General features: G+C 40.8%; 1 protein-coding gene across 2 annotated transcripts; it reads left to right on the top strand.

The window, feature by feature from the left end:
* The first annotated feature begins 2972 nt into the window (after positions 1-2972).
* Positions 2973-14073, top strand: spdl1 (spindle apparatus coiled-coil protein 1). Of its 2 annotated transcripts, none has more exons than XM_023989507.2 (12): positions 2973-3081; positions 4074-4241; positions 4506-4682; positions 5425-5619; positions 6812-6961; positions 7068-7166; positions 11856-11966; positions 12105-12245; positions 12375-12475; positions 12646-12833; positions 12949-13231; positions 13822-14073. In XM_023989507.2, the coding sequence occupies exons 2-12, from the start codon at positions 4074-4076 to the stop codon at positions 13970-13972; spliced, it is 1764 nt and encodes a 587-aa protein (XP_023845275.1). In that variant the 5' UTR covers positions 2973-3081; the 3' UTR covers positions 13973-14073. The 2 variants fall into 2 exon arrangements, with proteins under 2 accessions (XP_023845275.1, XP_023845274.1); XM_023989506.3 differs by lacking the exon at positions 2973-3081 and adding an exon at positions 3357-3448.
* The last annotated feature ends 320 nt before the right edge of the window (positions 14074-14393 follow it).

The raw sequence follows: 14393 nt of genomic DNA, 5'->3' as shown, positions 1-14393 counted from the left end.
CATGGGGGGGAATACGCCCAAACGAGGTCGCCACACACAGGGAAATAAACGCTACACACGGAGGAGAAACCTCTACTCCTAAACACATAATTTCCATGTGAAAGAAAACCGTGTGGTACAGACACACACCCCTAACCAAGTATCCACAACAAACAATCCCGCTCAAAGACTAACAGGCAGCGGAGGTAAATAAACCCACCGAAATCAACTAATAGGACACAGGTGTAAACAATACAGACAGACACAAACGAAAAGGAAAAATGGATCGGTAGCAGCTAGTAGGCCGGCGACGACGACCGCCGAGCACCGCCCGAACAGTGAGAGGAGCCACCTTCAGTGGAAGTCGTGACAGGTGAGCTATGATTTTTTATCATAATAGAGGACTACTGAAATATTATTTCAGTGTAGATAAGGGAAGGCCTGTTTAAAATAAAAGCATACCAGCCAGACAAGCCAGTGTATGAATATTGTTTTTTACCCAGATGCCTGTTCCTTCATAAAAAGCAGAAGATGGTAAATAACATTCATCACAATGGTTAGCCTATGCAAATTAATAGGAAAACAAAAGCTTATTAATAGGAATACATTTAGCCTAATTAGTAACAAATATGTCATGGGGAAAAGTCAGGATCCTTGTCCGGCTATTGTTTGTCAAATCCAGATTAAATATTGGTCTTCATGTGTATCAAATCTGTATCCGATTGTGGGCTAAATCAATGACTAACAGCTGAAAAGCTCAGGCTTCATGATCTGTGATCAAAACAGGCTGGAGGGGTTTCGGTTCCGTTTAAGCTAAGGTTATGCGTAAGAACGCAATACACTGAAATGAATAGCCTGATTCAATGGGATTCTAATGAATAAAAAAGTTGTATCTGTTAAACTGTTTGGTCTATGTATAGGCATAGCCTACCACTAACATTCTACATTGCAGAACATTTAATAAACCAAGCACATTTTCCTGTGATGTTAAGGCTGAGCAAGACCTTCGATAGGCTAGTAGACTATGCGGAAATAATCGTGGAATTAATTATTGTTATAGCCCAGACCGCTTTATATAATCTAAGGCTAAGCAAACATGGGGTAGCATATGCTTTTTGCCCGTTTCTATAACAAAGGTTAGGCCTATATCCTCACATACCCCCTCAATTTGAGCCCTGCTTTTAACCATAAGACATCTCCACAGAAATGTATAACCTAAGGATTGCATGGTGACAGTGATTGTGTCTGTTAAACTGGGAACTCGGGGCAGAAAACGAGGTCAAATCATGACATCAATGATTTTCAGGTCAGAGAAAGATGCCAGAGTTTCTGAATTGGAATTTCGAGAAAGATGACCGTTCAAAACAAAACAAAAATCTCAGTCTGAGCTCGTTTTTTTCAGAGTTCCCAGTTGTCTCGAACGCACTGAAGTCGGAAGTCAGAGATTGCAGAGTTCCGAGTTGTTTTGAATGTGCCACTAGAGACCTAGGCTACCTCTTATTTCTGAATAGGGCTACCTTCAACAAAGAAGCCCTTGTGTCTGTATTTATTTGAGAAATAGGCATATCTACACGGTATTGGTGGCTGGCTGCGATATTAACTAGCCTAATAATTTTTGTATTGAGGTGATATGCCTATTTTAGCTAAATCAACAAATTAAATTGATTAGATTACTCTGGCAATGAAAAATATTTTAATTTTGTACATGTAGATGTTTGTAAGGCGTTCATGGTAAGATCTTTCATAATAAACTTACAAGCAAACGTTACACTATGTCTACGTGACGTGAACGCGTAAAGCAGTTTGAGGCCTTAGAAAATAACTTGTCTCCATACAGTCCATGTTAATTCATGGCTTTATTTTATGGCACTATGAAGAGTTAGTTGACATGGTGAGAGGTATCAGTAGCTTCTCGGGGCTTAATTATGGCACTTATCACCCACCATACACCACTACTACCCTCCCTACCACTCACTCAGCAACAACCTGCACCACTGCCTGACAGCATCAGGTCACATTGAAATATATATATATTTTTAATTAAGAGATATGCCCATTTTGGCTGCGGTGCAACTAAGAAATAGCCCAAAAACCTTGAACCCGCTATCAATACATTTTCACCCGCGACATCGTTTTGAAAGTAGCTGTTAGAGGGAACATTGGTCCAGTGTTACCAACTCCTCAGTAAGGAAAGTACCTATTAGCTGTTCTATTAATTTATTATTATTTATTTTTTGGGAAGTAGTTTTATTTATTTTTTCATGTCACCAGACCAAGACTATTTATTAGTCATACCTCTGTACTCTGACAAAGAGTGGTATCAAAGTTGATAAACCCTATAGAAAAGTGTTAGACATAAAACACAGATTTATTATCCCCATTGGTAAGCCTGGAAACTGTTTGTACTTTTGCCTACTTCATTGTCAAGCCAAACATGGCATGACAAGTCCATAAGCAGTTGGCAAGACAGCAGAAACAGACAGGCACTCAAGCTAAGCCTAAGTTATTACATCTCGAAATCATATTCCACTTCTATAATGTCTTTGAATTATAGAAGTGGAATATGATTTAGAGATGTAATAATTTAGGTTTAGCTTGAGTGCCTGTCTGTTTCTGCCGGCTATTAGCTGTTCTAAAAGTCGCTAGCAGTCCCTAAATGGCGTCATCGCATAATTGGCCATGTRCTTGTAATTGTGATGGACGCCGTGGGAGACAAAAAGTGAGTAAAAAACACCCTAAATATGTTTAGAACTACAAATGAACTTTCTTCTGTCGATTCTTGTTTGTTTTTTTATGTTACAATTCAAACCCTCCTTTATCCTGGCTTGGGACCGGCAAAAGTGACCCAAAAGAGACACTCTAGCGGAGTTACTTAGTTTATTACATTTTTTAGKTTAGTTTTTTACATTTACATCCCACCCTGAATGTAAGTCAGGGCGGGATCAGCCAACCGCGGCTTCCCGCATGCGCGATTCATTTGCAGTCTGGACACGGAGGGGTGAACATCTCCTGCTCTGACTGCAGCGTGACGCCTGGGCCGCCTGTGAGTGCTTTGGGACGCGGGTGGGGTGCACCCGCTGCTCGTTGAGAAGAGTAAGAACGGTACGTGCTTTCACGTCAGCGTCTCCAATAACACCAGAAAAAGTCGCTAGTCGCTTTTTTGAAAATGTATCGCTAGAGGGGTCTGAATACTCGCTAAATATAGCGACAAAGTCGCTAACTTGGAAACACTGCATTGGTCACCACGCCCTTGTATAAATGCAGACCAGCAGACATCTCATTATTGCTCGCGATATTTGGCTGGCCAGAAAGTCTAAACGGGTTTCTTGGGAAGTACAAACTCTGACGTCAGCCCATTAAACAGTCATTGGGCTGCAGGAGAATTCAAATCGTCTTGTGTAAGCGGTCGAAAACAACGAAGATTTTAGTTGTGGTGGTTCTGTTCCCGTTTTGACTGCATGGTGGCAAGGTATGCTTACTAGCTAGCTAAATATGAAAAGTAATTTTACAATAGCTTGCTAGTTATCCTCTTATGATCACATTTCCTAGGGTAACTGTATTTGTGCAACCAAAATAAGTTGCACGCTAACTGTTATCTAGCTAGTACTATGTCGTGCAAGTTTATTTAACGTACTTAGCTAGCTACAGTAACTAGCTCATATCAGGAGGAAAAAGCTTGCTAATGTTAGTGTTTATCAGTCGTATGCTGTATTGTACACTAGCAAAAGCAAGCATACAACGTTGCGTGTATACAATTGTTTTATCCCGTTTCGTGCCTACTGAATAGGACCCAATTACCGAGTCCAAGTTGTGGAACAGTAGTTAGTTACATTCTTTATCCGTTGTTTTCAACTAGGTTTAGTTCAGGGTTTGACTTTATTCCACCATTAGGCTAATAACTATATTTGTCATCCTTGTTTTTTGTGTTCATTTAATCAGATATGATCACAGAGTAGCCACATTCTTTACATAATTGAACAACTATTCCACCTAACCCCATATGAACCATCGCTGGACTTAAATGGGTGTCCCACAATCTCAATAAGTGCTCCAGTTAAGTTTCTCTCCTTTTTAATTCCCCTCAATTGTGAAAGATGTGTACTTCAGGAGACGATGAGATCCAGCGACTACAATGCAAGTTGAAGGAAGCAGACGATGCGCTGCAGAAAGCAGGCCAATATGGCCTTCAGCTGCTGGATGGGCAGCTGGATCTTCAGAACAAACTGGAGGAGCAGCGGATAGAGATGACCAACGCTGTGGAGGTGATCATTCGTACTGGGCAATGACTGACATCTCTAAAGACTGCTGTCTTCTTGACAGTTGATGAATAGGCTATGACAGTAGCAGTTTAACTCATTACAACATAAGACAACTGCTGTCCATAACAACTACTAATCATCCTTATATTTTATGACATGAATCTTGTTACAACTGATATTACAGTAATGTTGAGCAGGGTTTGGATGAGAACGCAGATGGAGTGGGTTGATGTTTGAGGTATGAATCTCTTGTGTGTGTATTCTCAGGCCCTGGAGCAGGAGAAATACTCCCTGCAGCGGGAAGTGGCGCTGAAAAGCCGTGTGCTGGACAGCCTGCGCTCCGACTACGACTCGATCAAGAGCCAACGGAGGCTGCAGTGGGAGCAACATGAATCCTTGCTGGAGAGGAATCACGCTATGGAGCTCAATGAGTGCAAGAACAAGGTTGGGGAGCCATTGATGTGGTTTTGGTTACCTGTACACCATTGGCTGGGGGATATGCTGAATCTAGGCAAGGAAAAAATTGCATGCAAAGCAGTGGTGGATAAAGTACCCAACTGTCATACTTGAGTAAAAGTCAAGATACCTTAATAGAAAATGACTCAAGTAAAATTCTACTTGAGTAAATGTATTTGGTTTAAAATATACTTAAGTATCAAAAGTAAGTGTGAATCATTTCAAATTCCTTATATTAAGCAAACCAGATGGCACCATTTTCTTGTTTTAATTTGACGGAAAGCCAGGGGCACTCAGATATAATTTACAAATAAATAATTTGTGTTTAGTGAGTCCGCCRGGTGATAAGTGTGTGATTTTTGACTATTTTCCTGTCCTGCTAAGCATTCAAAATGTAACTAGTACTTTTGGGTGTCAAGGAAAATGTATGGAGTTAAAAGTACAATATTTTCTTAAGAAGTGTAGGGAAGTAAAAGTAGTCAAAAATATAAATAGTAAAGTACAGATACCCCGAAAAACTACTTTTGTAGTGCTTTAAAGTATTTTTTACTTAAGTACTTTACACCACTGATGCAAAGGTACTTCTTTTGGGTGGAATTATGAACACTCAAGTCATCTCTGCTAAAGACATACTTAATTAGGAGTTGTTGCCTTTGACACAATACTTATTTCTTGACAATACTGTGTGCCCAGTCAATGTAGTGAATGGGGTATCTGTGTTTGGCTGTAGATGGAGAGAATGAGATCTGAACTGGATGAGGTGCAGCTGAGTGAGAAGCAGCTGAGGCATAAACTGGAGCTCCAGACAGAGACTCTGAGCATCAAGATGGAGGAGCTACGATCGGTCACGGAGCAGACTCATGAAACCCTGTCCACAGAGATGATGGAATTGCAGGTGGAGAGGATGGAGCTTGAGGCTGCTAAGGTGAGGACCCTACCACACTGTAAAGACATAATCTCAGGAACCCAGGACTAAAATATTGCATCAGATGCTCAATTAAGTTCTGGAGTCAGATGTATGAGAAGATACTACCAAGACTAGCAAAGTCTCCATCCCCCTAAACGGAAGTTTTGGTCAAGTCTGTTGGCCAAATGTACCCTCTTCCGAAATTTGAAAGATACGAACTCCTGCGTAATCATGTTTTGGCAAAATTATCGTTATCGAAAAAATCTGCAAACTGGGAAAAAGCTCCTTAGTCGTCTGATCCCACAGTCTGTTGACAGACGCTACGCTCCACGGCTGGGTGACATGTCCTAAAAATCATATTTCAATTTGTTTATTTAAATAAAAAAATGTGTGTATATATATATTTTTGTATAAATATTTTCTCTACGCTTTGTTGTAAAATACAATGCATTTCAAACAGTCAGCAATAATCGAATGAATTCAGGGCTTGTGAAATTATACCTCGGCTAAATTAAGCCTTCCATAAGCCTAACTAATAATGTAATTATTTCATCAAATTAGTTTAACCTGCTTTTTTGCAATAATCACTGATCTGGTTTTTAAGTCTGTCTATGAAAATGCCCTTTTTGTTACAAGTTTAACCGGAACCCTGCATAATGCACATTCACTTCTTGTTGCAGGCATTATAGAAAATTAACACAGGTATCAAAAACAATCTCTCAAACACAAGCCCACGTGCTAATGAGTAGTCAGCTAATCTCTATAGCGATCTTTATATTTCAAGTTTAGCCAACTTGCATCTATTTGCCAATCAATAAGGCAGAGCAGTTGAATTGTTATGAACACCGAATCAATATTCATTGATACTCCCATTTTAGTAGTCTGCTCTGTGCGCAACTTGAGCAGTTGAGACATTAAAAATTGTATCAATAGAAAGGATGACTTCTCCTCTACAGTAAAATAACCGCTTGTCAGAGAGGAAGAAGTGATCTCATCATTGTTGTTTGAGTGGCAGGGGAGGAGCTAATTTATTCTATATCAGGCCCAGCCCTACTCCGATTCCATCCGATGTTACATGCATCTGTACACAAGAGTTTAGTATAGGCCCATAAAGACTCTGCTTTGTTTACTTTTAGCTGATTTAAATCTCAGTTGACAATGATTGCATGTGGTACAGTATAGGTAGCCATTTTTGTTTCTGTCCACTCAGGCTACCTTGGAGCTGGCACTTCAGGAGGCCCAGTACAAAGAGCAGCAGCTGGAGCTGACCAACACAAACCTTCAGCGTCAACTGGAGAGAATCAGTGAGGAGAAAGAAGAGTGTGAGAGAGAAGCTGTCTCCTGCTTCAACGCCTTGGAGGTAAAGATCATAATCTTCAGCAGTTTAGGATTGTGTATATCATGCATACATTGCACTAGTCATTCATGCTAAGGAAACGAATGTCTTCCCTTTTTGCTTGCTTTAGAAAGCCCGAGAGGCCAACCAAGATCTCCAGATTCAACTGGATCAGCTGTTGCAACAGGCACAAGATCCCAACAGCAAGGGAAATTCTTTATTTGGAGAGGTAGGTACTACATTGCCATCTGTCTCCGTAGCATCTTTGAATGTGTTTCTGTATAAAACAGTACAGTGAAAGTCTTACCTTGAGAGCTCTTTCCCAACAATATAATAATAATAGAATTAAAAACCTCAAGGACTATGATGAGAGTTAAATAAAATGAGAGTGCAAGAATATATACAGTAGGTCAGTGTCAGTACCTTTTTCAATGTGCTGGAGTGGTTGAGGTGGGTGTATACATACGACGTGACTGGTAGTAGGATTTACATGTGAAAAGGGACTGGTAGCAGGAATATATAAATACTTATTGCTACAGTATACAGTTGAAGTCAAAAGTTTACATACACCATAGCCAAATACATTTAAACTCAGTTTTTCACAATTCTTGACATTTTAATCCTAGTAAAATGCCCTGTCTTATGTCAGTTAGGATCACCACTTTATTTTAAGAATGTGAAATGTTAGAAAAGTAGTAGAGATTTCTTTCAGCTTTTATTTCTTTCATCACATTCCCAGTGGGTCAGAAGTTTACATTAGAGGTCAACCGATTAATCGGAATGACCGATTTTAATTAGGGACGATTTCAAGTTTTCATAACAATCGGAAATCGGTATTTTTGGACATCGATTTGGCCAAGTTTTTTCTTTACACCTTTATTTAACTAGGCAAGTCAGTTAAGAACACATTCTTATTTTCAATGATGGCCTAGGAACGGTGGGTTAACTGCCTTGTTCAGGGGCAGAACGACAGATTTTTACMTTGTCAGCTCGGGGATTCAATCTTGCAACCTTACGGTTAACTAGTCCAACGCTCTAATCACCTGCCTGTTACGCGAATGCAGTAAGAAGCCAAGGTAAGTTGGTAGCTAGCATTAAACTTATCTTATAAAAAAACAATCAATCATAATCACTAGTTAACTACACATGGTTGATGATATTACTAGTTTATCTAGCGTGTCCTGCTTTGCATATAATCGATGCGGTGCGCATTCGCGAAAAAGGACTGTCGTTGCTCCAACGTGTACCTAACCATAAACATCAATGCCTTTTCTTAAAATCAATACACAAGTATATATTTTTAAACCTGCATATTTAGTTAATATTGCCTGCTAACATGAATTTCTTTTAACTAGGGAAATTGTGTCACTTCTCTTGCAACAGAGTCAGGTTATATGCAGCAGTTTGGGCCGCATGGCTCGTTGCGAACTGTGTGAAGACTATTTCTTCCTAACAAAGACAGCCAACTTCGCCAAACGGGGGATGATTTAACAAAAGCGCATTTGCGAAAAAAGCACAATCGTTGCACGACTGTAACTAACCATAAACATCAATGCCTTTCTTAAAATCAATACACAGAAGTATATAGTTTTAGACCTGCGTATTTAGCTAAAAGAAATCCAGGTTAGCAGGCAATATTAACCAGGTGAAATTGTCACTTCTCTTGCGTTCATTGCATGCAGAGTCAGGGTATATGCAACAATTTGGGCCGCCTGGCTCGTTGCGAACTAATTTGCCAGAATTTTACGTAATTATGACATAACATTGAAGGTTGTGCAATGTAACAGGAATATTTAGACTTATGGATGGCACCCGTTAGATAAAATACGGAACAGTTCCGTATTTCACTGAAAGAATAAACGTTTTGTTTTCGAGATGATAGTTTCCGGATTTGACCATATTAATGACCTATTGCTCGTATTTCTGTGTGTTATTATGTTATAATTAAGTCTATGATTTGATAGAGCTGTCTGACTGAGCGATGGTAGGCACCAGCAGGCTCGTAAGCATTCATTTAAACAGCACTTTCGTGCGTTTTGCCAGCAGCTCTTCGCAATGCTTCAAGCATTGCGTTGTTTATGACTTCAAGCCTATCAACTCCCGCTATTAGGCTGGTGTAACCGATGTGAAATGGCTAGCTAGTTAGCGGGGTGCGCGCTAATAGCGTTTCAAACGTCACTCGCTCTGAGACTTCGAGTAGTTGTTCCCCTTGCTCTGCATGGGTAACGCTGCTTCGAGGGTGGTTGTTGTTGATGTGTTCCTGGTTCGAGCCCAGGTAGGAGCGAGGAGAGGGACGGAAGCTATACTGTTACACTGGTAATACTAAAGTGCCTATAAGAACATCCAATAGTCAAAGGTATATGAAATACAAATCATATAGAGAGAAATAGTCCTGTAATTGCTATAATAACTACAACCTAAAACTTCTTACCTGGGAATATTGATGACTCATGTTAAAAGGAACCACCAGCTTTCATATGTTCTCATGTTCTGAGCAAGGAACTTAAACGTTAGCTTTCTTACATGGCACATATTGCACTTTTACTTTCTTCTCCAACACTTTGTTTTTGCATTATTTAAACCAAATTGAACATGTTTCATTATTTATTTGAGGCTAAATTGATTTTATTGATGTATTATATTAAGTTAAAATAAGTGTTCATTCAGTATTGTTGTAATTGTCATTATTACAAATACATTTTTAAAAACGTCCGATTAATCGGTATCAGCTTTTTTGGTCCTCCAATTATCGGTATCGGCGTTGAAAAATCATAATCGGTCGACCTCTAGTTTACATACACTCAATTGGTATTTGGTAGAATTGCCTTTAAATTGTTGAACTTGGGTCAAACGTTTCTACAAACTTCCCACAATAAGTTGGGTGAATTTTGACCCATTCCTCCTGACAGAGCTGGTGTAACTAAGTCAGGTTTGTAGGCCTCCTTGCTCGCGCACACTTTTTCAGTTCTGCCCACAAATCTTCTATGGGATTGAGGTCAGGCTTTGTGATGGCCACTCCAATACCATGACTTTGTTGTTTTGTCATTTTGCAACAACTTTGKAAGTATGCTTGGGGTCGTTGTACATTTGGAAGACCCCTTTGTGACCAAGCTTTAACTTCCTGACTGATCTATTAAGATGTTGCTTCAATATATCCACATTTTCCTCTTCATGATGCCATCTATTTTGTGAAGTGCACCAGTCCCTCCTGCAGCAAAGCAGAACCCACAACAAGATGCTGCCACCCCCGCGCTTCACGGTTGGGATGGTGTTCTTCGGCTTGCAAGCATTCCCCTTTTTCCTCCAAACATAACGATGGTCATTATGGCAGAACAGTTCTATTTTTGTTTCATCAGACCAGAGAACATTTCTCCAAAAAGTACGATCTTTGTCCCCATGTGCAGTTGCAAACCGTAGTCTGGCTTTTTTTATGGCGGTTTTGGAGCAGTGGCTTCTTCCTTGCAGAGTGGCCTTTCAGGTTATGTCGATACAGGACACGTTTTACTGTGGATATAGATAACTTTTGCACCTGTTTCCTCCAGCATCTTCACAAGGTCCTTTGCTGTTGTTCTGGGATTGATTTGCACTTTTCACACCGAAGTACGTTCATCTCTAGGAGACAAAACGCGTCTCTTTCCTGAGCGGTATGGCGGCTGCGTGGTCCCATGGTGTTTATAATTGCGTACTATTGTTTGTACAGATGAGCGTGGTACCGTCAGGCGTTTGGAAAATGCTCCCTATGATAAACCAGACTTGTGGAGGGCTACAATTTTTTTCTGAGGTCTTGGCTGATTTCTTTTGATTTTCTCCATGATGTCAAGCAAGAGGCACTGAGTTTGGGGGTAGGCCTTGAAATACATCCACAGGTACACCTCCAATTGACCCAAATGATGTCAATTAGCTTATCAGAAGTTTCTAAAGCTATGACATAATTTTCAGGAATTTTCCAAGCTGTTTGAAGGCACAGTCAATTTAATGTATATAAACTTCTGACCCACTGGAATTGTGATACAGTGAAATAATCTGTCTGTAAACAATTGTTGGAAAATGACTTGTCATGCACAAAGTAAATGTCCTAACTGACTTGCCAAAACTATAGTTTGTTATCAAGAAATTTGTGGAGTGGTTGAAAACGAGTATTAATGACTCCAACCAAAGTGTATGTAAACTTCCGACTTCAACTGTATACTAGTAGTAATATATACGTGTAAACAAGAGTAATAGTAACCAGTAGCAGGATAAATGTAAATCAATGGACATCAGTGTAAAGGAGTAATCTAATCCTAAATCATTTTACCAGTAGTGTAGGTTGTCTGAGTGTGTAGGGACTTGTGGATTGCMCCAGAGTCAGTGTGGATAGTCTGAGAGAGGGAGGGTAGTAGTTGTTAGCGACTTAAGTCTTATGGCCAGGGGATAGAAGCTTTTTAGGAGTGTTTGTCTGAGCTGGTACCGCCTGCAGGATGGGAGCCCTGAGAACAGTCCAAGTCTCGGGTGGCTGGAATCTTTAGCAATTTTTCGGGCCTTTCTCAGACACCGCCTGGCATGTACTTCCTAGATGGCTGGGACCTCACCCCCAGTGATGCCTCGGTAGGGCTTTCTGGGGCGGGCGGTGCAGTTGCCATAACAAACGGTGATACAACCAGTCACGATGCTCTCAATGATGCAGCTAAAAAATGATGCAGCTAAAAGTTGCTGAGGATCTGAGGGGCCATGCCAAATCGTTTCAGCCTCCCAAAGGAGAAGAGGTGTTGCCRTGCCTTCTTCACGACTGTTCTGGTGTCAGAGGGCCTTGTTAAGTCCTCGTGATGTGGACACCGAGGAACTTGAAGCTCTTGACCCTCTCCACTGTGGCCCGGTGGCTTGGGGTGTGCACCCTCCTCCCCGTTCTGTGTTATAGAGCCTCTTGATTTATTTTTAGCTTGAAGACAAACGAGCAGAGATGGAGAGACAGCTGATCAGTATGAAAGTACAGCACCAATCCCTTCTGAAGCAGCATGCCTTCTCCAAACAACAGCTCCATCGTATGAAGGTACGATTTTTTTTTAAAGTACACATTTTWAAAAGTATTTGTATGTTTTAACTCAATCACCTAATGACAATGTGAGACTGAACCCGAGGTAGACTTGGGATTCATTAATGTGCGTTTCCCTCATGCTTGATCCTCCAGGTTCAGATAGCCACGCTCATGCAACTGCAAGGCTCTAGGGCAGATCCTGCCCAGCTGGAGCGCCTGCAGTCGATGCTCTCAGAGAAGAACAGTGAGATACAAGCCCTCATGATAAAACTACGTCGCCTGGAGAAAGTGGAGGTGAAGGCCTTTTGTTGTCATTTCAACTAAAATCCTGAACACTACAACATGTTATAGGGCAACAGATTCACACTGTATGAAGTGAATGTTGTGCAGTTGTCACAATTGTTGGTTACTGTGTCTATGCAGATGACATTGAAGGCACAGCCCTCTTCAGCCCCAGTGGAAACAGACAGTGGTGATGGGACATACTACACTGACCTTCTGAAAATGCAACTTTCAAACTCTGCGTGAGTTATCGCTTGATTTAGGGCACAGTCAGTATTTACATGCTGGGTGGGAGATGACCTTCAGTTTGCCCATAAACATTCCACATTTAAAGTTTGGCTTACAAATGTTGAGATTAACCAAATTGGAACTGCCGTACCTGCATCAGTGTTTGATTTGTGTGTGTGTGTAGGAAGGATGCAGAGCGACTGGGGGATGAGTTGTCCATGCAAAGGATGAAGTCACTCTCTGAGAGTCAAAGAGCACTGGAGCTGGAGAGGAAGCTTTTCAGTGCAGAGAGGGCCCACAAACAGAGCCAGAGTGACAACATCAAGCTGCAAGTCAAAGTGGAAGAGCTCCGGTTGAAATATGAGCCCAATGGTAAATTAGCCCATATAGTGACATCCACKTGATCACAGTTGTAGTGATAACTTACATTTTTTTTTAAAAGTGACATTAGGTAAGAGAGATTAAATCAATCTTATGTTGTCTTTAGAGGTGAATAAAAAACATATTCAGAAGCGCAAGCGCGAGAAGCTCCCTGTAGACATTCCGAGCAACATTCCAGAGGTGAAGAAAGAGGAGCCCATGGTGCTGGAGGTCCCCAAGCACATGAAAGAGGAAATGGAAGCAGAGGCCCACCCTTTTACGGAGGAGAAGCTCATTGTTACCCCTCTGCAGCCCCCCAACAACCCCAAGCCTAACTCTGCCTTGACCCGAGACAGCAAGTGTGTGCGCATCTGCGAGGAGCCCCCAACCACTATCCCCAACCCTCCCAGGTCAGTGTCCCCATGGTCCTTCAGACTCCTGTCCTCTTCCACTGTGTCAACTTCAGTTTCTTTGTTGTCTTCCTCTTCCTGGGCTTTGTTTGGGCTCTCACCACTAGTCCACTATTGCCTACCCTTCTCTTGCCTTTTGGGAGGGCTGTCACAGGGAATAGTATTATACTTTCTGTGACATTTTTCCTACAAAGCTGACTGCCTGGATCAAGGCTAGAATTGCTGTTAGGTGAACACAGTTGTAACTTACTGTACCATGAGTCAGTGTGTTGATCTTCCTTTCCATGTATTTGATGCATGTAAATTTAGGTACTAACAATGGTTTACAGTCTGCTGCCAATAGGAACAGTTTCAACTATGTTGATCCTTGTCTTTGCACTTTTTGAAATTAATGAAACATGTAGAGTTAAACTGTTTACTTTAAATCTAAACGGATTGATTGACTGGTGTACCACGTAGGCCTAGAACATTTCTTTGTAAATGAATCCTTTATATTTTACTAGAAATGATAACAACAGGGTTGTAAATGTCATCTGTATGGCTTTGGATTTGGCAACACCTTTATACAAATGGAATGGTTTGCCTTTTAGGTCTCCCTCAGCTGACTGTAAAACCATGACTGAGGAGATGGAGAAAGAAGGTGAAGAGAACAGAAGGGATGAAAAGAAAAAGCTGAAATCTCAAGAAGTCATCCATGTTACATCGCAGAAAACACTGGAAAACCAATGTGCTCAGCAGTAGACAATGAAGTCTACACTTTTTATATTCCTTCGATCAAATACTAACATTAGAGTATATTTAAAATGTTTGTTAATACATTAATAAAATGAAGACCATATGGATTTCCGTCTGATAAATTATTTTATATTCTAATAGTGTTTTAAATTCCAGAATTGGTCAGGAGATATGAATTGTATCAAATTAGTCCCGGCTTTTTTAGTTTAAAATATTATGGGCCAGAGTGCCACCCCAGAGTGGACCAATGTGATATTTGGCAATGTCTAATGATTTTCTGAGGTCCATGTTTGTGGGTTATATTTTGGTATGATAACCGCTTATCGGAGGTAGCAAAATGTGGTTATTAATGTTATGACAGCTATGCGCTTAGTTGGGCCAACTGGATTGATGGTATGAAATGTTATAAGATGGCTATCTTCTCAAA

Source organism: Salvelinus sp. IW2-2015, linkage group LG6.1 (assembly GCF_002910315.2).
Source record: "Salvelinus sp. IW2-2015 linkage group LG6.1, ASM291031v2, whole genome shotgun sequence".
NCBI lineage: Eukaryota > Metazoa > Chordata > Actinopteri > Salmoniformes > Salmonidae > Salvelinus > Salvelinus sp. IW2-2015.
This window is presented reverse-complemented; position numbering and strand designations above follow the sequence as displayed.

What these genes read in the sequence shown, in the direction of transcription:
- spdl1 (XM_023989507.2), top strand. Translation starts at nt 4,074, where the DNA reads ATGTGTACTTCAGGAGACGATGAGATCCAGCGACTACAATGCAAGTTG. An exon ending in TCAATGAGTGCAAGAACAAG is followed by an intron (nt 4,683 to 5,424) that starts GTTGGGGAGCCA and finishes GTTTGGCTGTAG; the next exon opens with ATGGAGAGAATGAGATCTGA. An exon ending in GAAATTCTTTATTTGGAGAG is followed by an intron (nt 7,167 to 11,855) that starts GTAGGTACTACA and finishes ATTTATTTTTAG; the next exon opens with CTTGAAGACAAACGAGCAGA.